This window comes from Gekko japonicus, unplaced genomic scaffold (assembly GCF_001447785.1).
Source record: "Gekko japonicus isolate JY-2015 unplaced genomic scaffold, Gekko_japonicus_V1.1 scaffold386, whole genome shotgun sequence".
Lineage (NCBI taxonomy): Eukaryota > Metazoa > Chordata > Lepidosauria > Squamata > Gekkonidae > Gekko > Gekko japonicus.
This window is the reverse complement of record NW_015163100.1, coordinates 94595-119338: the sequence shown is the minus strand read 5'-3', so window position 1 is coordinate 119338 and position 24744 is coordinate 94595. Positions and strand designations below refer to the sequence as shown.

At 51.2% G+C, this 24744-nt stretch overlaps 1 protein-coding gene across 1 annotated transcript in view; it reads right to left on the bottom strand.

The window, feature by feature from the left end:
• ACSF3 (acyl-CoA synthetase family member 3) overlaps positions 1-24132 on the bottom strand; it is an 84075-nt gene extending 59943 nt beyond the window's left edge. Inside the window, exons 1-3 of the mRNA XM_015406729.1 lie at positions 24086-24132; positions 14843-15570; positions 11770-11925 (exon numbers count right to left, since the gene is read on the bottom strand). Of these exons, the coding sequence (XP_015262215.1) occupies positions 11770-11925; positions 14843-15538 (852 nt within the window). The 5' untranslated portion in view covers positions 15539-15570; positions 24086-24132. The remainder of the gene's footprint in view (positions 1-11769; positions 11926-14842; positions 15571-24085) is intronic.
• Positions 24133-24744: the final 612 nt, after the last annotated feature.

Sequence of the window (24744 nt, the reverse complement as noted above, 5' to 3'; positions counted from 1 at the left end):
GAGCAAAAATTCTGCTTGGTGAGCTACTGGCATCAAAGTTGTGAGTGAGCGATTTGGCTGCTGCATAAATCACAGGCTAAGGTTCCCAGGAGAAAAGCAATACCAGGCACTCAAGGTCAGAAACAGGGGTTACATAGATAAATGACGGAAGTAGAAACGAAAGTCAAAATTCCAGAGTCACCTCTCACTCCTGTGGCAGCTGGAATAGCCAAAGGCCTAGCTGACACCCTGGACTTTCTCGGTGGTTTCCCATCCAGCTTACTAACCAGGGCTTCTGAGATCTGGCAAGACAGGACTAGCCTGGGCCGCCCAGGTCAGGGTTCCTGTCTCATGGCAGTAGGTACTGAACTGATGAGACTCACTGCAACCAGGTGGAGTGACAGCAGTTACCACTAACACCCCTCTGAACGAATACACAGAGGACAAGCTTTACTACGTTCAGTGTCCAAATCAGTCAAAAGAACAACTCCCATGTTCAGAAAGAGCTACTTCTCTCCCCACCACCACCACCACTACCGGGGGCAAGAGCCCAAGAAGGTACGCCTGCCAAGGAGTGACACCCACTGGGAACTCCTTCGCATAACCGGAGGGATTGAGGGTCCGACACAGTGCAGCGATTCTGGTGCTTGCTGTCCTTTGGCGACTGAGCTTCCATTGACTTGGCCAACCCGGCAGTTACCAGAAATCTGCAGAGAGAGAGAGCAGGACTCCTTTCTTGAAAGGCAACCTGGGCCCTTGCTGTTTGCTGTGCCCCTGAACGGTTTGTGTGCTCGGCACGACTCTGTTTTAATCATTTATTCATCCGTAGGGTTTGCTGCTCCCTCGGCGTCGCAGGCTACAGCTTTTAAACCCTCGCTACGCTGCAGGCATGCTGAACGGAGCAAACACTTTCCCCAGGATCCGAGAATCTAACAAAATATGACAGGCTCCGCTTTCCATTTTTTTCATCCTCCTCCCCCCCACCTTTTCTCCCCCTCACACATCAAAAAGCATTACTCTGTAACAGATGCTGAGGGAAAATGGCAGATCTGGCGAGGAGGAAAGGAAACTGATAACTTTCCCCAAGCTGAGGTTGGGGAGAAATGATACAGCAAATTTTGTCCATCAGTGACTCGGGTCCTCCCACAAGTATTCCTCCCCCCCTTTAGAGTCCAGAAAGAACGATAAACTCTCTGGAAACCAAGCCGCTATGACTATCAACTTCTCCAGACAAAGTAAGATTAGTATTGTTTTCCCCGGCCTGCACAGAATCATAGAATGTTAGAGTTGGAAGGGAGCTTGCAGGTCATCCAGTCCAACCCCCTGCACTCTGCAGGATTACAGCCGAAAGATAGCCCAACAACATACCGGAAAGATAGTCGTCCAGCCTCCACTCGAAAACGTCCAGCGAAGGAGCATCCACCACCTCCCGAGGCAGTCTGTTCCACTGCTCAACCACTCTTACAGTTAGGAAGTCTCTCCTGATGTTTAGCCGCTATCAACTTCCTTGTAATTTCCACCCATTAGATCTAGTCTTGCAATCCGGAGCAAGAGAGAATAGATCTGCTCCATCTTCTACGTGACAGCCCTTCATATATCTAAAGACTGCAATCATGTCCCCTCTAAGCCTTCTCTTTCCCGGGCTAAACAGACCCAACTCTTTCAGCCTTTCCTCGTAAGACTTGGATTCCAACCCTCTCACCATCCTGGTTGCCCTCTTCTGGACACGCTCGAGCTTGTCAACATCCTTCCTAAAATGTGGTGCCCAAAACTGGACACGGTACTCCAGGTGAGGCCTGACCATAGCGGAATAGAGCGGAACGACCACCTCCCGTGCTCTGGACACAATGCTTCTGTTAATGCATCCTAAGATTGCATTCGCTTTCTTCGCAGTCACATCGTAAGATTGCAATAGCTTTTTTCTTCTTTCTTTTGCCGTCAAGTTGCAGCTGACTTACGGTGCCCCTGTAGGGGTTTTGAGGCAAGAGACGTTGAGAGGTGGTTTGCCACGGCCTGCCTCTGCATAGCCCTGCCGTACATCCTCGGTGGTCTCCCATCCAAGAACTACCCACGGCTGACACTGCTTAGCTTCCAAGATCGGGCTAGCCTACAGTACCCAGGTCAGGGTGAGACTGCATCTAGGGAGGAGTTTTTCCTCCAGACTTTAGAAACACGCCCCACACAGCCTTACAAATCTATTTTGCCCACAGCTGACATTGTGTTGCAGAAAAACAGCACCATCTCAGAGTACTGGGAGCTTTGTTTCAGGACTCCCCATCCCGGCGGCTGAGCCCTTAAAGCCCGAACCCAGCTGACCCCTGCCAGCACAACAGGAAGGAGACAGGATGTGCAATATGCACGGCTGGCTCTCCACTCAATCCCAGACGCTTGCAGGATGACCTTGGGCCAGTCACTCCCTCAGCCTAAGCAACCTCGCAGGGTGGCTGTTGTGAGGATAAAATGGAGGAAGGGGAAATGGTGTGAGCTACGTAAAAGCAGGGGATATTTTATTTCTTTCTTTCTTTCTTCAGATTTATACGGCTTACACAACAAAAGCATAACAACAATAAATATCATGCACCTCTCTCATTTTTTGTCCATGGGAACTCGCATCCTGTTACTCAGATTTAATAGTGACATTTCTGGGGACCAGCATTGGAAAATCATGGCCCTTTCCTACGCAGCACGCTACACTATCTATATTCACGTGACAGAAAAAATAACATTCTTGGCATCACTTTTTAAAGCGGCTCCGAGGGAATGCGGGGGCAATGGATAAACCTTTTATTAATAAATGATTAATGGGCAGTAATATCCTTTAATAACTTCCAATAAAAGGATGCTAGAAAGAGCTTTAGCAAGATACTCCTAACAGATGGTACAGCCAAGTGAATTGCCACACGCGCCGCGGCTCAGGGGAGAGACACACACCTCTCCTTAGTAAAGAGCACCTGACATTCCACGGCTACGCTGGAGCTGCAGGGGGGCACTTCAGAAGAACGGTTTGGGAGCATTTATCACCTGGAGCTGGCAAACTCTGCACCAAAATCAACCAAATAGAAACCAGGTAACCCCAAAGTGAAAGAACAGCAAGACAAGCTGCCATTTCTGGGTTGTGGGTTCTGGAATCTCCTCCTGGGTGGAGAGAAGTGCAAGCCCAGAAACAAATGGAAAGCCACCGAATAAGAAATGTGCCTCCCCCCAAAGACGATTCTCAAACATACTGAAAAAACTGAAGTATTTTCTTTTTCGGAATAAGAACATAAGAGAAGCCAATGTTGAATCAGGCCAGTGGCCCATCCAGTCCAACGCTCTGTCACACAGTGGCCAAAAATACCGGGAGCCATCAGGAGGTCCAGCAGTGGGGCCAGGACACCAGAAGCCCTCCCGCTGTTCCCCCCCCCCAAGCACCAAGAAGACAGAGCATCCCTTGCCCCAGACTGAGAGTTCCTATCTATACCTTGTGGCTAATAGCCACTGATGGACCTCTGCTCCATATGCTTATCTAATTTCCTCTTGAAACTGTCCATGCTTGTAGCTGCCACCACCTCCTGTGGCAGTGAATTCCACGTGTTAATCACTCTTTGGTTGAGGAAGTCCTTCCTTTTATCTGTCTGAATCCGACTGCTCAGCAATTTCATTGAGTGCCCACGAGTTCTTGTCTTGTGAGAAAGGAAGAAAATGCCTTCTTTCTCGACCTGCTCTATGAGTGAAATGAGTGAAATGCCCTTTAAGCCAAGCTTTGCTCATTCAATATGCATAGTATGAAGACCTCTGCATTAGAGAATAATTCCTGTATGTATGGTAGACATACACAACAGATTTTCAAAGACATGTGTACTCTTTCAGTGTAACTAACTTTGAGCGCAGTAAAGACACATGTGTATGACAACAATACACAATTGAAGAGCTCAATGTCTTCAACAGTATGAAGTTTAACTCTATATTCGAATATGCTGTCAGTCCTGTCGTGACCACGAGACTATTTCTGTCCAAATGAGAGCTGCTTTTAACAGGTTTTATCGGACTATAACCTTGTACCGATATCAGTTAACTTTCACTTAATCTGCTCGCCTGTTCAAATCTTGGCGCTCCCTATGATAATCCAGTATGCGTGACTGCTGAGGCTGTTGATTCACTCCTACGCCTTCTACATCAACTCCCGCCTTTCCCCCTTACATTAAGATTTACACTTGAAAGACCCAAAACACTACAGACCTACTTCCTTATTGAATGTGGACTATAAAATTTTTACTGCAATTATGGCTGAAAGGTTAAGGAAATGCATTACGGAAATAATCCATCTGGACCAGATTGGTTTTGTACCAAAGAGGTTTAAGAAAGATAATGTATATTTCGTAATTAATGCAACAAAATTGGTTAAAAATAGGGGGACTAAAACAACGTTTATGTTTCTGGATGCTGAGAAAGCTTTTGACAATTTGTCATAGTCCTTTCTTCTAAAAATACTACAATGGAGGCGCTTGCCTCCAAGATAAGACAAGAGCTAAACACTGAAGGACCAAGAGTTGACGGAGAATAATTTAAACTTAGAAGCTCTGCAGGTGATGTTGTTTTATCAATTAAGGACCCACACATTTCGTTGCCATACATAATAGAACAAATTGATATAGAATTAAGAGGGGAAAACAAAAATAATTACAATTTTTTAATACGACAGGAGGAGGATACTGTTAAGAGAATTACATGAGGGAAGATATTGTGTCCAAAGATGTGTTAGTGAATGACCACTTGAAGGCAGTGCCCCTTGAGTGGGCACGGGGGCACAGGTGGCAAAGCTGGTTTACTGCAGAAGCTACTCCCGGAGTTGGTATATCAGTTGGGTGGGCAGGGGCTTCAAAAGGGGTGGGGGTCTAGACAAAGGTCTAGCCAGAAAATTTTAGTTGGTGGGGCAGGGGGAAATCCGGGGGGGGGAGACCCCAACAGCACCTGCTGCTCCTCTTTGCAGCAGCGGAAGCAGCAGCTCTGACTCCACTGAGACCTCTAGCCCTCCTCCAGGCCTTTTGATTGGTGACACTCGATTCCGGGCTGCTTTTCTGTGTAAGCTGGGAGGGTGGGAATCTCCGACTCTCTCTATTTTGCAATTTTATTGCATTGCATTTTCAAAAACCTATTTATTTTTCAGCCTGGAAAAAAGAAAAAATGAGACTGAAGCTTCCCTGACTCTGCCTGGGGTCATTTTGGAACACCCACACACATCTTACATTTAAAAAAAAAAAGATTTTTTTTAGGGGGGGGGGTTCTCCAGATTTTCTTTAAAAAGAAAGTCTGAGGGGGCAGCGCCCGTCTTTGGGGTAAAGGTAAAGGTTCTCTTCCTCGAAAGCCAGTCGAATCCGACTCTAGGGTTGCGGTGCTCATCTCCGTTTCAAAGCTGAAGAGCCAGCGCTGTCCGTAGACATTTCTGTGGTCATGTGGCCAGCATGACTAAACACCAAGGCGCACGGAACGCTGTTACCTTCCCAACGAAGTGGTACCTATTTATCTACTTGCAATTTCTTGCTTTCGAACGGCTAGGTTGGCAGGAGCTGGAACTAGAGACGGGAGCTCACTCCGTCATGCGGCACACTCGGGTCTCGAACTGCCGAACTACCGACCTTCCACAGCCTGCAGTTCAGCGTCTTAACCACTTGGGCCACCGCAGCTCAATTCGGGGTACATTGCCCCAAATGCCCCCAATGGCTACAGGCCTGGGTCTAAAAGTACATAAAGACAATCCTTCTGCTCAAAACTGCGCGAAAGAAGGAGCATCATATGAGAGAGAGAGAGAGAGAGAGAGAGGATATGTGTGTGTGTGCTGGAGATGTTTTAGTTGAGGGTGACAACCAGGGGCATTCTGTTACTTTCTCGGAGGGTCCTGTCCTATAGAAAGTGACTCCTCCAGTCCTGTCAGTCTGCCTCTATCTCTGCAGAAGGCTGCTGTAGTTTTAGGAATGTACGACATGAATGGTGCTAAGTTTCCATCTCAGTGATGCCAAGGACCACAGCAGATAGTCCATGCCACATGTCATAGCCGGGGGAACTGCAGCCAGATGGCAGCTGTGTGTGGGAATCTAATTCTGAAGTGCCACAGGGATCAGGACTGTGGCATGCAAGAAAGATGGGCTTCAGCTCCCCCACATGGTTTCCCCGACCCAAAATGGCCACAGGAAGGCAATACTGGATACATGAGGGGGGGCCCTGCATGTGTACTGATTACTCACACGTGCAGCCCCCTCCCAGGCAAATAACACCTCTTAGGGTCCTTTCTGGTCAGAAAAATGGCACTGGGCTGAAGTCTCTCCCTTATGGCACTTCAGAACTGCGTTCCCACGGGCTATTTGTAGCCAGTGTTCCCTCTGAGCTGAGTAAGTGTGAGCTAGCTCACAGTTTTCTAGCCTCTGGCTCACACGTTTTTGTCTCAGCTCAGGAAGGATGGCTCCAGAGCAAACCAATTGATGCAGCAGCCAAATCGCTCGCTCACAACTTTCATGCCAGTAGCTCACAAAGCAGAATTTTTGCTCACAACACTCCACAGCTTAGAGGGAGCATTGTTTGTAGCTGCAAGTCCCCGCGGCAATCCCACGTTCCGCATAATGTTTCATTTGGCCCTAGGGTGACTCCTGACCTCTGGGCCCCGCCACGTCCACGCAGTGAGGCGCACAGCCTGCCTGCCGCAAAGACTAGCCCAATCAGACTGCCACCTGTATCTGCAACTGTAATGGCACGCTGCAAATTAAGTAATCTAATAAACACTGTAATAATAAAGTATTTATTGCATATAATGAAGTGTTAGTGATTAGAAAGGTTGGGCGTGCTGTTGCGGTTTCTCCTGAACCTGTGCCAGTATCACTCAGGGCTGATTCCGGCAGTGGAGGCTTTGGAGGCAAGTTCTCGGCTTTGTTTTGATCGGCATGTCAAGCGTTTGAGCTGCCGTTCGGGTTCTCTTTATATCACCCTGTAATTGACTGCTCTCTCGAGGTGCAGAGGAACAGAAATACAAAAGGCGGAAAGAAAATCTCAGGCTCCTTCGGCGAAATCCTCTGCTGAAGCTCTGCTGCTTTTCCAAGAGCTGATTTTGGTAGCAAAGGGCACTTTGTAAACAGCTGGAGAAAATGGACCGGAGCGGAAAGGTGGCTGGTGTTAAACTCCACAAAAAAGCTCGACTGACCCACACGCGCTTCCTTTGAGGCATCAATAAAACCACTTTCTGGCTTCCTCAGGAGGCTGTCACAAAAAACAGAACAGGTGGCGATGGTGGGAAGCAAGGACTCCAAAGAGCAAATGAGGTTCTCCAGATGCCCTGCAGAGATGGTGTCGCTCAGAGCAGACCAGGGAGATACTTCCCGGCCAGCCCCGCTTGGGCCCAGGAGACAACGGAAGGAGAGAGAGGGCACTGCTCGAGGGTTCACACCCTTAAACGATACCCCCCCTCACTCGTCACACCCTACTATGTTGTCTGATGTCAGAAGACCACCTTAGGCTTCCCCTTCCCCAACCCAAAGGCAACTCACATCATCAGCTCTTTCTTTTGCATCTACCTGGGAAGTGACAAGGAGGAGGAGAAAGAGAAGAAGAGAGATTCCCAAGGTAGTCTCAGAGCGGCTTACAAACCCCTTTCCCTTCCCCTCCCCACGACAGACACCCTGTGAGGTAGGCGGGGCTGAGAGAGCTCTGACTGTGGCTTGCCCAAGGTCAGCCAGCTGGTGCAAGTGGAGGAGTGGGGAATCAAACCGGGTTCTCCCACATTAGAGTCCGCGCACTTAACTACGACACCAAACTGGCACTCAATGTGTCCAAGGGGCATTCACGGGGTGACACAGGAAGCAATCACACACCAGGGTCCTTCAGGTTGCCTTTCTTCCTTCAGGCAAATACCTGCCTGTATGCCCAGAGACTTTGGAACATGCCGGCTGCAGTCAGCGCTCGCAAAGGCTGACCTCAGTGCTAGACGGAGGCAGATTCCCTGTCAAACGGGGCTCAGACAGCAGAACGTCCTGTTGGGTTCAGCTCCGCGAACACGCCTGGCTCTTCTGCCATTCCATTCCTCAAAGGATTTGGCTTCCCTCCCTTCCGTCTGCTTTCTATCTCTTCGCTGCATCCTGCCCAGCTTGCCACATCCTTCTTAAACAAGGGACCGTACAAAAGGAAACTCCAGTGGTGGCCACATCAGTGAGATGGTGCATGTTTCCTATTCAGAATAAGGCACTGCCCAGCCATGACAGGTAAGGCCTTCAGAGGGAAAGCGGTGGCCAGGTTGGTAGCGGGTGTCTCTAGATGGGACCACATCCAACCTGCGCTGAAAGCGCTGCACTGGCTGCCTATAGTGTTCCAGATTCGCTTCAAAGTGCTGGTGCTTACCTTTAAAGCCCTACATGGCCAGGGACCGGCATACCTGAGGGACCGCCTTTCCCCATACAGGCCCCAAAGAGCACTTCGGTCGGGGTCACAACACCGCCTAGTGACCCCGGGCCCTAAGGAGGCCAGGCTTGCTGCCAAAAGGGCCAGGTTCTTTTCGGTGGCGGCTCCTATCTGGTGGAATGAGCTCCCGGAGGAGATCAGGGCCCTGCGGGACCTGTTACAGTTCCGCAGGGCCTGTAAGACGGAGCTCTTCCACCAGGCTTTCGAATAGGAGCCGCCGCCGCCACTACCACCAACGGGCGATCGCAGAGCAGTACCGCCAGGTTGGGCCGACTGGCCACCGAACATCGTGGCCCACGGCACCCCTCTCATAGACCCCAATGTGATGTACAATAGGGAGTGAGCATACTAGTCGCGATGGATCCCTGGGAGTTTGTCCACGGTGTTTAAACTGTTTTAACTGTACTTTTATCGCACTGTGTGCCTTAATTGTTTTAAATTGTGGTGTTGTATTACACCTCTGTGTTTTGTAATCCGCCCTGAGCCCGCGTGCGGGGAGGGCGGGGTATAAATGAAATTAATTAATTAATTAAGCAGGAAGGGGCCCTCTACCACGCCTAGATCCAGCCGAGAGCTCCCCTCTCTCCCGTTTCCAGCTGCCGCTGACCAAGAGAGGCAACAGCCAGCTAAGGATCTTCTCCCCAAGGAATATATCCATTGTACCAACTCCTTTTGGTGCTGGAGAAGACTCTTGAGAGTCCATTGGACTGCAAGGAGATCGAATCAGTCAATCCTAAAAGAAGTCAACCCTGACTGTTCCCTGGAAGGCCAGATGCTGAAGCTCAAATACTTTGGCCACCCAATGAGAAGGGAGCGCTCACTGGAGAAGACCCTGATGCTGGGAAAGACTGAAGGTAACAGAAGAAGGGGACGGCAAAGGATGAGATGGTTAGACAGTGTTATCAAGGCAACGAACATGAAATTAAGCAAACTTCGGAGCACAACGGAAGACAGGAGGGCCTGGCATGATGCGGACCATAGGGTCGCGAAGAGTCAGACTCAACTGTGAGACTGAACAACCACCACCACCACCAACTCCTTACTCCTATAAGCTGCTTTGTAAGCCAACATGTGGCTGGAGGGCAGGATAAAGCCAACAGGAACAAGAAGAAGCTGGGTGGGATATGGGAAACTTGCTCTCTGAAACCTCTACCCATCCGCTCTGGAAATGTCACAGAAGCTGCTTGAATACTGCCAAGCTTTTCTGCACGGGCATGAGAGCTAGCCTGATCTCATCAGGTCTTGGAAGTTAAGCAGGGCGGCCCTGGTTAGTACCTGGATGGGAGACCACCAAGGAAGTCCGGGGTCACTACGCAGGGACGGGCCTTGGTAAACCACCTCAGAACATCTCTTGCCTGGAAAACCCTACTGGGTTGCCATACGTCGGCCGTGCCTCGATGGCCTCTCTCTCTCTCTCTCTCTCTCTCCCTCCCCCCCTCTCAGATTCCAGATTGGCAGACCAGGAGTTCATGCAGTCCTGCAAAATGTGGAGAAACAGGGAGTAAGTGTCATGGCTACAATCTTAAGAGAGGGGTCTTCTTCTCTTCTGCCACCCGGTAGCAGCTGCTTTGGCTGAGAACGTCGATAATAGATACAGAGTTTTTGCCATTCCTGGAGACGCTGTTCCCCCCGGGCCTCAATATCGAGGCTCGTGATGGCTCCTGGGTGCAAATGCATTGCCAAATGCTCGAGACTCTTCATCTCCTTCCCCACCTTCTAGCGTCACAAGCGCTGATGAGAGGGCCGCTGCCACGCTTTTCATCTGCTCCTCTGTGGCACCATCTCCGGGGACAGGCAGCACACATCAAAGCTGCCTCCTCTCCCAAAGCCATGATCTCAGCATCTGGCACAGAATCCATGCTGTCGCAGGGACGGGTGGAAACACGGACACCACTTGGGGGGGTGTAGGAGAGGCCAAGCACGGTGAGAGTTCCTTCGTCACCCCATTACCACAGGGCACCAAAACGGCTAGAAGGAGCCCATCTTGAAGCCCGGCAAATCTCTCCAAAGTGTGGGGGGAACAAATCCAGACAAAGACTGGCCAGAAGCAGTGGCACTGCCTGCTCCTCTGTTGGTTCCTCCCATTCAAACTCCTGCTTAGGAGGGATTACTGTCATGTCTGTACTCCCGGACAGAGAGAAGGAAACAAAAGCACCAACCAACTCAAGCTCCTCAGCTCACTAGAGGGGGATAGACTGACCTGTGCAGAGCACCCTCAAGCCAGAGAGTGACACAGGACTGCAAAATGGCAAGAGCAGCCGGCCAGTCTCACCAGGGGTAGCAGGAACTTCAAGGCCCCTAGGCCCTCAGCACGCAGCACAGCCAAATGAGAGCAACAAGAGCCATCGGAAGGCAGAGAGACTCTTACTTAGAAAGCTGAAAGGTACCCAAAAAAGACCTGGCAAGGCATGGGTGGTGAGCCTTTTGCCGATTGGTTGCTCGTTCCTAGAATGTGGAGGAAAATGCAGGGCAATGCTGGACATTTCTGCTTCCCATTTCCTTGGCGCTGGAAAGTCATGGACTTGGAGCCAGCTGTAGCAATGGCCAGCTGCGTTGAATGTGGAGGAAAATGCAGGGCAATGCTGGACATTTCTGCTTCCCATTTCCTTGGCGCTGGAAAGTCATGGACTTGGAGCCAACTGTAGCAATGGCCAGCTGCGTTGCATCTCAGCATCCCCCAAGAGACTGGCGAGGTGTCTTTGGGTAGCCAAAGTCTGCAGTCCTGCTCTGAACATCCGGGACAGTCAGGCAGCTCTGCAAATAAGGAGGAGGGGTAGGAGAATGCAGCTCCCCTCACCGGCCTGCCTGGGACATCCACCTCCACCTGCCTCAGGTGATGACAGGGGCCAACTAGTTCATAGAAGAAACACATGCCCAGCCCACCCACCCCTGGCCTGCTGCCACCAATCTGTGAGTCTCGTTTGTATTTATTCCCTGAGTTTCTCTCCTAAAAATGGAAGGAAGGTATAAATAGAAACAGATGACTCCACGACAGCTACTAGCCCATGGGGCTTTTTCCTAGCTAGCATGCACACAGTTTACTTTTCTCAGCCACTTAAAGCACACCGATGAAGGGAGCTTTGACTCTTGGAAGCTCGTACTCCCAAAATCACACTGGTTTCCAACTTGCGACTGGATTCAGATCTTAAAGCACACTGACACTTTGGAAGAAGAAAAAGGTCACTTACAAAAATTACAAAGGCTTGCCTGCTTGCTCACCTGGAGAAAATTCTCCGCACCCAAGGTGAACAGGCTCACAAGACTGGCCGGAGGACCTCTCCCTTCCATCATTGGCTCTGCTTAAAAAAAAAAAATCCCCAGCGCCACCGCATCGCGAAGACAAGCAGCAGCCCGCAATCCCGGCAAGCTTACCATCTGCGCACTGAATTCGGGGAGCATGATGCAGGTGGCGCCAACCCAGAGTGGGCACAGCAGCTTGTTGACCACCCCGTGGACGTGGTGCAGAGGGAGCACGTGGAGGATCACGTCATCCTTGGTCCACTGCCATTTATCAACCAGCCCGGTTATCTGGAAGGACATGGGGAAGAAAAGGAAAAGGTGGTACGGAGGATCAAACACACACAGAGCGCTGCTGTACAGCCTCTATTTGTTTTGAGATGGGTTTTTTTTGGGGGGGTGCATACAGGACTTCAGATTACAGCTGGTGCCAGTGATGTTCCATAAGCCAGCAGGAGGAGAAAACAGTTAGAAATTAGTAGCACTGGAAAGTTAGTCCTATTACTACAGCACCCAAAGAACTCTTCCCTCCACCTCCACCTCCCCCACTGGCTGGCATGGCCCATCTTTCCCCACCACCTTGCTTCCTTCCACCACCACTCACCCCCCCCCCCCCCCCCCCCCCCTCTGTGTCTCTGTCCCTCTCTCTCTTTCTCTCACACACACACTGTCAGACTCCTGCAGCAATCAGTTCCCAACAGCTTTCATCCAAAGAAGTAAAGTTTATTGAGACAGTTGATAGTATGCAGATATCTTAACCATTTTGTGTTAGAACTGAATAAGAGCGCGCGAAGCAAGCAGTTATACATCATTCAAGGAGGCTCCTGATGGACCAGGGCCAATCAGGGGACAGGTAGAAGCCCGCCGAAATAACGGGCATTGGTTCCCAGGAGAAACACTACACCAGGCACTGAGGGTCAAGGAGAGATAACAGAAACACAGAAGACACAGCAGAATAGAAACTTAACATTCCAGAGTCACCCCACTCCCATGACAGCCAGGGCTACACAGAGGCCTAGATGACATTCTGCCCCCCCAAAAAAACCTTAGCCACCTGGCTTATTTGGATACCTGCTTATTTGGATACACACACACAGAGCCATGTATGGGGAACTGGGAAAGAACTTGCAGAATTTCTGGAGGGTCTGCTGCACAGCTCTGATCACAGACATCCTTGCTACCCTCCCTCGCATGACGAGGAGGACGAATGTTCAAACCCATGTTTTGCAAGTTAAACTTTCTGTCCCCTTTCCGAATAGAGGAGTGGCTCCTAACTCCTCCCGCACCTCATTCCTGCCTTATTTCAGATCCTGCCTCTGTCCTTCAAGCCTTAGCTGACCTCTCCCCCTCCACCCTCCCTGTGCCTGCAGGACACCCTTCTGCCAGGGTCCTACTAGCCCCACTCCGAATGCCTCCACTTTAGCCTTGAGCAGAGCCTGCATCTGGATTAGCTCCTTGGGCGTTTTGAGCGCTGGTCTGAAAAGTATCGCCCCTCCGTCAAGACCCGGCCAAGGGAGCAGCTTCCCAAGAGCCACAAGAAAAGCAGCCATGTCACACAATTTACGTGGCCGACCCTTTCTGCTGTTAGAATGCAGTGACTGCAGCCGATGGAGAAGAAAGCGAGCCCCGTTTCTTTATCGGGATTCACAAATGACGGAAATGTTCACTTTGTGCGTGATGAATGGTGAAAGGGGCGCTCTCTGATCAGCTGCAGTCAGGCCGCCTGGGCTTTCTGCATCCCGAAGGGTGCGGTTTGATCTGTTGCCGGCACAGATCCTGAGCGGCAGTGGCAGCCAGCAGACTCCAGACTTCTAATCCTTTTTGGCTCAGGGAGCTAATGGGTTTTTTCCGCCTTGGGGATAGGCAGATAAAAAGCAGAACAGACTTTTCAGGATGCCTTTTAAGAAGACATCTCATCGCAACACAACTGGAGAAGGGCTGCAATGGTTGCCTCTGCCCTCCAGAAAAAAAGGACCCAGCAGGAGCAGTGTGAAAAGAGAGGTGCCGGGGGCAGAGGCCTGCTTGGGTAACCTAAATGGGTGGGTGTTGGCTATCCCCAAGAGTGAGGGGACAGAACTACTCTACATAAGAACACCAGAGAAGCCAATGATGGATCAGGCCAATGGCCCATCCAGTCCAACATTCTGCCACACAGTGACCAAAAACACCAGGTGCCATCAGGAGGTCCAGCAGTGGGGCCAGGACACCAGAAGCCCTCCCACTGTTGCTCCCCCCCCCCAAGCACCAAGAATACAGAGCATCACTTGCCCCAAACATAAGAACATAAGAGAAGCCAGTGTTGGATCAGGCCAGTGGCCCATCTAGTCCAACACTCTGTCACAAAGTGGCCAAAAACACCAGGGGCCATCAGGAGGGCCAGCAGTGGGGCCAGGACACCAGAAGCCCTCCCACTGTTGCTCCCCCCCCCCAAGCACCAAGAATACAGAGCATCACTTGCCCCAAACATAAGAACATAAGAGAAGCCAGTGTTGGATCAGGCCAGTGGCCCATCTAGTCCAACACTCTGTCACAAAGTGGCCAAAAACACCAGGGGCCATCAGGAGGGCCAGCAGTGGGGCCAGGACACCAGAAGCCCTCCCACTGTTGCTCCCCCCCCCCAAGCACCAAGAATACAGAGCATCACTTGCCCCAAACATAAGAACATAAGAGAAGCCAGTGTTGGATCAGGCCAGTGGCCCATCTAGTCCAACACTCTGTCACAAAGTGGCCAAAAACACCAGGGGCCATCAGGAGGGCCAGCAGTGGGGCCAGGACACCAGAAGCCCTCCCACTGTTGCTCCCCCCCCCCAAGCACCAAGAATACAGAGCATCACTTGCCCCAAACATAAGAACATAAGAGAAGCCAGTGTTGGATCAGGCCAGTGGCCCATCTAGTCCAACACTCTGTCACAAAGTGGCCAAAAACACCAGGGGCCATCAGGAGGGCCAGCAGTGGGGCCAGGACACTAGAAGCTCTCTCACTGTTCCCCCTTCCCTGAAGCACCAGGAATACAGAGCATCCCTTGCCCCAGACTGAGAGTTCCTATCTATACTTTGTGGCTAAGAGCCACTGACAGACCTCAGTTCCAGATGTTACTCCAATTTCCTCTTGAGTTCTAAGCTCCTGCTCCTCCCCTTCTTCCTCTGCTGCCCATCCAAAACAGGCACCCGTCTGAGGCCTGATTCAGCAGGTGAACCACGAACTCACCACAGCCTGGACGTTCTGGTGGGTGCTGAGGACTCCTTTGGGCCTTCCAGTGGTGCCGCTCGTGTAAATGATCATCGCTCCCCTGCCTTTCCACTCCGAAATGGGACACCTGGCTTCCCAAGAGGACTCGTCAGTCGGTGAACACTTCCCAGAGCGCGGAAGGGGCACCACGGGCACTCCGAGCCGCTCTGCAGTGGGTGCCATCTTCGCCACGTAGCTTTCCTCCGCCACCAGGAGAGCGCTCCGAGAGTCCTTGATGAAATACTCCAGCTCTGAAGCGGGGTGCTTCCTGTAGAGGGGGACGGCTACGCCCCCACTCATCCATGCAGCCCACTGGGCGGTTACATAGGAAGCATCGTTGGGACACAGAAATGAAATCCGCTCACCGTTCAGGTCTCCGCTGGAGCACCCCAAAATCCCGCAGAGTTTCTGGGACAAGAGGAAGCTTTGAGAGTACAGGTCCTTGTAGGTGTGCTCGCCACTCTGGTCAACGATGGCAACTTTCTCCCCAAAGGCCAAGGCTCTGGTGAAGACCGGGGCAACTCGCCCATAATAAACTATCCTGCTGGTATGTAGGCCTTTGTGGACGCAGAATGTATTCCTGAGCCTGGAGGAGTGTCTTTCCCAAAGGGAAAGGCGGCAAGCAAGAAACTGGATTGAGCAGCTCCTGCTTGACAGTTTCAACGAGGGTAACATTTTTCCGCCGAGACTCTGGGCCAGATGCAGTACTAGAGGAAGAAATCAAAGAATCCTGTGTGAATATTCCTAGATTATAACCAGAGGGATAGTCCACATGATGCCCAAGTAGGGGGTGACTTGACAGAGGTCAATAAAATTATGCAGGTCATGAAGAAACGGACAGAGAGGAATTTTTCTCCCACAATAGTAGAACTCAGGGTCACCCTGTGAAGCTGACAGGCAAAGGAGTCAGTGCAAATGAAAGGAAGTATCGCTTCCTACAGTGGGCAAATCGACATGGGGAACTGACTGAAGCAGAAGAGACTGGATTTATACCCACCGCCCTTCACTCCGAGTCTCAGAGCGGCTTACAAACTCCTTTCCCTTCCCCTCCCCACAACAGACACCCTGTGAGGTAGGTGGGGCTGAGAGAGCTCTGACAGAAACTGCTCTTTTTCAAGGACAGCTGTGCCAGAGCTTGTGACTGACCCAAGGTCACACCAGCAGGTGCAAGTGGAGGAGTAGGGAATCAAACCCGGTTCTCCCAGATTAGCGTCCGCACACTTAACCACGACAACAAACTGCCACAAGATGTGGTGGCAGACACCACCCAAAGGAGTGGGAGGAATTTAGAGAGGATGGGTTTGGCTATTAGCCGCGATGGCTGAATGGGTCCAGAGGCAGAAGGCCTCCGAGGGTCAGATGCCAGGCGCAGGGGGAGCAGGCGAGGGCCGTTGCCCAGTGTTCCGCTTCCCGTGGCATTTGGCTGGCCACTGTTAGAAACAGGAGGCTGGAGTAGAGGAACCTTGAGTCTGACCCAGCAGGGCTCTTCTGATGTCAGAAGGAGAAGGGGTCAGTCTTCAAGACAGCCTCACAAGCCTCCGTCCTGGCAAACGAAGAGCAACACGCACGCTGCAGAACCACGTCACCTCAGGCCCGGTTCGTGAGAACGGTGCAGTCGTGGCGGCATCACTGGCTGGCTCAGTGGCTCAGGGCTCCTCCCCCAAACTGGCCAGGAAGCACACTCCACGTTCAGCGTTCACTGGCCCAATGAAGACATTACCTTGCCTGGGCTACAGACAGGTTTGGTACGGAACACGCCCGAGAACCACAAAACCTTGCCGTGTCACACTCACACCGCTTCGTCCCACAGCACCTAAGTATTTATTTAAACCTTTTTTAAAAAAGTTAAGCCTTTATTTAAACATGTGGAGTTTGCTTGCTACAAAACACGGAAACAGCCAGTGACTTAGCAGGCTCAGAGAAGGGATTCGACATATGCATGGGGGATATGTAGACCATGGCCAAATGAAACCTCCATGTTCAGAGGCAGCGTACCTTTTAACCTCAGCTGCAGGAGAGTAACAGCGGGGAAGGACTATTGCCCTCGCCCTCTGCTGGGTGGCTTTCTACTCTCGTAGCTGCCCGCTATGCCAGGCCAGATGGGCCCTTGGCCTGAGGCTGCAGTGCTCTTCTTATGTCTTTATGGTAAGCCTCAAAGGCATTGAAACTGATGTGAAGGGATGTACAGGAGACAAGCAGGGCTCACCCTTTCCACAGAAATAAAAGCAGAAGAAGCGAAATAATCCAGCAGAGAGCACTGGCACAGAACAGAAAGCCGAAGGGGAAGGCTTGCAGCGCTTCCCAGCTTCCAGGGGATTCATTGGGGGGGGGGGGAGACAAAGCCACAGGATATTATAAGCTCAAAGCCTAAACAGAGCCTGAGTGGAGGAAAGGTGAAAGGCTGGCCGGGGCGGGGTGTGCTCACAGGGAGCTGAAGGGATTTATAGAGCCGTTTATAACCATCTTGCAATTAAAGCTCGGCTTAAAACGCAAAGCCTTTTGAGAGTCTCTGCATCACGGAACAAGGTGCGGCTTTACGGCAAAGTCCAGTCCTGTCATAAAGGTGTGCACAGGCGCACACACCAAGCTCCTTCCCTTCTCTCTCTCATATCTAAGCTAAAACCCAGAAATTTGCCCACATCAACGACACCTGCTTTTTCAACTTGGCTCAAAGAAGATACTCTGTGGGTTTTCAACCAAACGTGTCCTGCACCAACAGAGAAGGAAGAACACATTGGATGGCGGCAGCTTGCCCCTTTTCACCCTTTCCTCTCTAGAAGCCGACTTAAAAGGGGGAGGGGGGGAGACAGAAGAAAAGCCATGTTGGATCAGGCAAATGGTCCAGCCAGTCCAACACTCTGTGTCACACAGTGGCCAAAACCCAGGTGCCATCAGGAGGTCCACCAGCGGGGCGAGAATTCCAGAAACCCTCCCACTGTTGCCCCTCCAAGCACCGAGAAGACAGAGCATCACCACCCCAGACATAAGAAAATAAGAGAAGCCATGTTGGATCAGGCCAATGCCCAGCTGTCCAAACACTCTGTGTCACACAGTGGCCAAAAATACCAGGTGCCATCAGGAGGTCCACCAGCAGGGCCAGGACTCCAGAAGCCCTCCCACTGTTGCCCCCCCAGGCACCAAGAAGACAGAGTATCACTGTCCCAGACAGGGTGTTCCATCTATACCTTGTGGCTAATAGCCACTGATGGACCTCTGCTCCATATGTTTATTCAGTCTCGTCTTGAAGCTGTCTGTGCTTGTAGCTGCCACCACTTCCTGCACCAGTGAATTCCATGTGTTAATTACTCTTTGGGTGAAGAAGCACTTCCTTTCATCTGTTATAACCCTACAAGCCAAGCTCACCTTCTCCTGACTTTGAACGCCCCCCCCTCTCCCCTGCCAGATTCTTGCTGGTTAAGGTATGTGTGAGAGCCGTCAAGAGGGGTGCTAATTGGGAGTGTGAGCATCTTCCATATGCAGGGAGCCATGCCATAATGGGACAAACATTCCAATGAGGTGCCTGTTGTTACCCTGGAATTGGATCCTCCAAGGATTTACACGACACCTTCTGTTCCGATTCATACACACCAAGGGCACACACACGCAAGTCTGTTTGGCACAGGTTACTTTTTGGCACTCTTTAGCCGTTCCGCTTGCAAAAGGGTGCCTAATTCCCTTTTGACACGTGCCACGGGGACGCAGGGGAGTCTAATCCACTTTATGGGGCTGGTGGCACATTACTATATAAACCTGAGGCTCAATTTCTTTAATTTAGCCAATTTCTCACTGTTATCATTGACGCGTACGCTGGGTTTCTGCAGCTGCATTCAGCCAGATAAGCACTACCGCTCTGGGCTTGGAATAATGGTCCCTGTCATGCTGCTAAGTCCAACTGTTTCAAAATTATACGAGAGATATAAAATGTTAACTTTTGGTGGGCTAGTATCTGTCGGCATAAAGTGCTCAAGAACAACATTAAGCTGGAGCCTTGTGGGGGGACTGGAAGCTTAGAGAGCAGATGGCCAGATGCACGGCTCTATCAAGGGACGCGTGGAATTATGCATTTCTGCTGCGATGTGTCACCACATTCTGTTTGCAGGTATGTGGTCCAGGCGATTCCAGCTCTTTCCACAGGGCTACATCAACCTCTCCGGCACCCACCACATCAGCACATTTTCATGCCAGCACTGAATCCCTGGATGCACCCGGGGAGGCTGAGATGCGAGGAGCCAGTCCAGGGCTGGAACGGGTGCAAATAAAAAGTCCTTGAACTCAGCAACTGGGCTGTGTTGGATGAGGTGCACATGCACTCACATACTGTCGCTTTCACATACGCTAAATAATATGGTTTCAATCCACTTCAGCGACTGTTTGCAAGTGGATTTTGCCATTCACACAGTAAAATCCAGTTGCAAAGAACACTGAAAGTGGATTGGAAGTGCATGATTTACTGGATGTGAATGTGGCTATATGTTTCTGGACTAAGATGTGACTGGGTGGCATGACCAGTGTTCCCCCTAAGCTGAGTTGGTGTGAGCTAGCTCACAATTTTTTTAGCCTCCAGCTCACCCGTTTTTGTCTCAGCTCAGGATTGAAGGCTCCAGAGCCAACTAATTGATGCAGGAGCCAAATCGCTCCCTCACAACTTTATTGCCAGTAGCTCACAAAGTAGAATTTTTGCTCACAAGACTCCACAGCTTAGAGGGAGCACTGGTGGGGACCCATGGCTGACATGCGAAAGGATCTGTAAAACTGTTGCATAATTTGCCAGTGTAGAGTGCTGTACCTAGCCTACCTCACAGGGTTGCTGTGAGGATAAAACGGAAGAGAGGAGAATGATGCAAGCCACTTTGGGTCCCTGTTGGGGAGAAAGGCGTGGTATAAATGAAATTATTAATAATAATAATAATGATTCACCCCCACAACAAAGACTTGAAACCAGTGCCATAACTCTCTAGAGCATGCCCAACAGAACCTCACGCAACGCGCTGCAGAAGCCAGGAGAATGCAAACCTAAAGCTGATCCTGTCTCACTCGCTCCCACATGCTCCCTAAGAGAAGTGACATTTCTAAAGAGCAGGCAAAGCAAAGGCGGACCTCACATCATTCCAGCACTAGGATCAGTGATGAAGCAAGCGGAGCCACCAGGCAAGGCCAAAGTACGGATGCAGGGCTCCTTCAGGAACATCACTGTGTGAGCACTTAATAATCGACTCCATATTCTTGCTCCACAATCCTCAGGAACACAAAGCGGAAGGCCAAAACCATTGTTCCCTCTAAGCTGAGTTAGTGTGAGCCGGCTCACAGTTTTTTAGCCTCCAGCTCACAGATTTTTGTCTTAGGTCAGGAAGGAGGGCCCCAGAGCAAACTAATTGATGCAGGAGCCAAATCGCTCACTCACAACTTCAATGCCAGGAGCTCACAAAGTAGAATTTTCACTCACAGGACTCCACAGCTTGGAGCATCGGCCAAGGCCTGAGGAGCAGAAACTTGCCACCCATCTCCATTGGCCTCTCCAGAGAGAACACCGACCTGACCCTAGGGAGGTAAAGCATAAGGCTGAAGTAACAGGGGGCCAGCTACTGCCTCGAAGTCATAGCTGCCCAGAGACATAAGCCTCCAACCGCCTTTTACCCTTCCTCCTCCTGAGCTCTGCGTCTATCCTGGGGGAGTCTGGCAGCTTCAGAAGCAGGACAAGACATGCTCGGTGTTGGGGAAGAGGGGCAGCAATGCGACATCTGTCTGTGGTCCAAGATTTAAAGCCATAAGTCTGTTTTTTCTTGGACAACGGAAATAAGAGTAGGCAAAGCATTAGAAAACACTCCAAAGGAAGGTCAACGAAGCAGCACGCACCTTCTCACCCACTGTCCATTAGACAGTGCTCCTTTTATTTTCTGTAAGAGCTGCAATGGTCTGCTCTACCAGGGGCTTGGTGTAGACTGTAAAGATGGTGGGTGGCCATCATACAAAGAGGGACTGAGGAGGTATAGGCTGACCATGCAATTTACTCCCTCCACCCAAGTGACTGTTGTGTTGTGTAGGTCCAGTGGGTAGGCTTCGGCGAGAAAGCTGATTTTAGGTGATAAATAAGCACCCCGGCAAAAGCCAGGAGCCCCAGATCTACCTGGGTGGCTTCTGAAAGGCAGGGGGCTGTGAGGTGAAAGGGGAGAAGCCGACCCCTTTGAGGGAACCTGTGTTTGGGCAACCAGGTCCAGTCGACCTCCTAACCTGAGGCAACCTTGCTGAGGAAGGGAAGCAAGACTCTCCTTGGGTTGACCTGCTGTAGAAGGTCCCATTTACAAAGCATTCAGTCCCTTGGGGGGGAAGACTGTAACTGCTGGGCTGCAGCTGAGAGTCATTTTACTTATTTCAGCTGAAACATTCCACACTTGTATGCTGTCCAATACCTTGTTTTTTCTGTTAAACAAAATGTGTTGTTTTGGTCTTCACTTGTGTCCAGGTGAATTTACAGAAAAAGGGGAATAAAGGTACCTCATAAATGCATCCACTGTTGTCATAACAATGTCTGAAGAAGAGACTCCTGGGAGCACACAATGTACAGGCTACCAGTGCTCCAGCATAAACTCGTGTCACCCATTGTCAGGACTGTGGGCAACTGGTGATTCAAAGATAAAGAGAGGCTACAGCAAAGGAGCCCGAACTCCCCAATGGCCTGATAGCCCATTCTGACCAGATCTCGGAAGTTAAGCAGGGTCAGCCCTGGTTAGTGCTTGGTTGGGAGACCACCAAGGAAGTCCAGGGTTGTTACGCAGAGGCAAGCAATGGCAAACCTAATCTGAACATCTCTCTCCTTGAAACCCCTACAGGTTCACCATAAGTCTACCTGGATGCAGTGTTCCCTCTAAGCTGAGTTAGTGTGAGCTAGCTCACAGTTCTTTAGCCTCCAGCTCACACATTTTTGTCTTAGCTCAGGAAGAATGGCTCCAGAGCAAACTAATTTATGCAGTAGCCAAATTGCTTGCTCACAACTTTAATGCCAGTAACTCACAAAGTAGAATTTTTGCTCACTAGACTCCACAGCTTAGAGGGAACATTGCCTGGATGGGAGACCACCGAGAAGGTGCAGGGTTGCTATGTAGAGGTAGGCAATGGCATACCACCTCTGTCTATCCCTGGACTCGAAAACCCCACAGGGTAACTGTAAGTTGGCTGCGACTCAACAGCACTTTATACACACACACACAACTAGTGTGAGCTAGGGGCTTTTTAAGGAACATTCCGGGCAACTACAGGGGACCTAGAAATGTCTCAATAGAATATAATCCTAAACATAGAACCATTGAGCCAAGGCTATAGTTGGCTCACAGCTTCATCCCACTCAGCCTCCTTCTGTAACCACACCTTCCTATTTAAAGCATAAGAGGATCCCTTCCCCTACCAGCACTTTCCACCCTCAAACTACTTCTCTTACCCTGTTATTCTGCCAGGGCTGTGGGGTTATTTCTGGGCCTGGAGTTCCTCTGGGAGAAAAATGCTTGGGGGGCAGGGCGGCGGCAGGAAGCAGAGGTAGGCAAAGGCTCACACAGAACCAACAAATGCAAACTGTTAAATGGACATAAGAGGAGCCCTGCGGGATCAGGCCCATGGACCTAGTCCAGCATCCTGCTTCACACAGAGGGCCAACAAATGGGTCACCAGTCCTCCTCACCTGACAAGGAATTAGCACAACCACCATTTTATACGTTTGGCCTGGGTGGCTGCGATACCTTACCGAAGTCCACTGCAGGCAGCAAAAGACGGTGGCCCCAACTCATGTCTCACATTTCCTTGTGTTCAAGTCCAGTGGCACCTTTAAGGCCAACAAAGTTTTATTCAAGGTATCCGAAGAACTGTGCATGCCCGTGAAAGCTTATACCCAGAATTAAACTTTGTTGGTCTTAGAGGTGCCCCTGGACTCAGACTTTGTCCTGTTGCTTCACACTCACTGTATCTGAAGAAGTGTGCATCCACATGAAAGCTTATACACAGAATGAAGCTTCACTGTTCTTAAAGGTGCCCAGTCTGGACTCAAACTTTGTTCTGCTGCTTCAGACCAACCTGGCTACCCACCTGGATCTATTTCCTCATGTGTGGTTTCCCCCCATCATTTCCATTGTTCCGCCTTAAAACTCTCTCTCTGCCTGTGAGCTTTAATTACACTGCTGTGTGTCTCATAATGGTTGTTATTAAGAACTCTTGGGCTAAATACGACAAACACCACAGCCCTGCACAGAAAGGGGCAGCAGAAGCATCAGGGCACTTCTGGGGGGGGGGCCTTGAAGGGGGGGATGAGATTTGCCATCTTCCTCACCCCCCCAGCCTTGCCCCCTGGGGGGGGGGTCATTTCTCCCACCCTCCTCCAAAGTGAATAAACGCCTCCTTCCAGAAGGCACCTCTGAAATCTCAGAAGTTTGGTGTAGTGGTTAAGTGTGCGGACCCTAATCTGGGAGAACCGGGTTTGATTCCCCACTCCTCCACTTGCACCCAGCTGGATGACCTTGGGCAAGCCGTAGTTCTGACAAGAGCTGTTCTTGAAAAAAGGGCAGTTTCTGTCAGAGCTCTCTCAGCCCCACCGACCTCACAGGGTGTCTGTTGTGGGGAGGGGAAGGGAAAGGAGTTTGGAAGCCGCTGTGAGACTCCTCTGGGTAGTGAAGGGCCATGGGGTACGAATCCAATCTCTTCTTCTTCAGCAGCCCAGCCCTTTCCCTCTCCTCCTTCCTTGCTTGGGACAGGGGCCAGTCAAGGGACGAGCAACCACGCCTGCTGGGGGGTGGGGTGGGGTGTTCGCCTGCTCAGTGCCGGAGGTGCTCTCTGCGGGTTCTCCCCCCCCCTCACCCAAGTGCCCCTCCTGAGGCAGGAAAGGGGGCATTCCTCCCCCCCCAGACCAGCGGCGGGGGGACTGGGCAACAGTGTTCCCTCTAAGCCGAGTTAGTATGAGCTAGCTCACAGGTTTTTAGCCTCCGGCTAGCTCAGAAAGGAGGACTCCAGAGCAAACTCATGTATGCAGCAGCCACATCGTCCGCTCACAACTTTAATGCCAGGAGCTCACAGTGTAGGATTTTTGCTCACAAGACCCCACAGCTTGGAGGGGGCATTGCTGGCAAGTCCAACCCGGCCCCTCCCCTCCCAGGGAGCAGCAGAGAGGAAGGGTGACCCCCCACACACACCACCACCGATGGACCTCCGACCTCTACTCACGACCCCCCCCCCTTTTGCCCTCACCTGCGGGAGCGCCGGCAATTGAAGTCCGGCCTCCTGGTCCGTCCGCGATCGGGGTCCCCGCGGAAACTAAGCGCTGCCTCGCGGGTTCCGGGACACATCCGGGCCGGCGGCTGAGCTCAGCCTGGTCTGGGGGGGGAATGAGGCGACGTGACGTCACCCATCCCGGTGTTCTGAGATGACGTCAGCCAGGATGCCGTGACGTCTGTACCCTGCCTTACACCAAGTCCGCATCAAAGGAGTCCCAGCAGAACTCGCAGTATGAGGTGCTATAATCGGCCTTAAAGCATCACCCATCCCGGTTTTCTGAGATGACGTCAGCCAGGATGCCGTGACGTCTGTACCCTGCCTTACACCAAGTCCGCATCAAAGGAGTCCCAGCAGAACTCGCAGTATGAGGTGCTATAATCGGCCTTAAAGCAGCGCCCATATGTTTCTTCTCTGGCGTGCCTTAAGAGGGTTGCTGTGTTGTAGGGTAACACGGAGATCATGGCAGGGCCGCCCATGACGATAGATCATTAGCACCGAAATGTCTTCAGACCAACGGTATCAAAAGCCCTGTGTTATGTATTAGGGCTGGCAGGGGTTATTTCTTAGGAAAAGAGGTGCAGGTACTCATTAGCATAACTCATTAGCATAACTTATTTGCATATGCCACATAC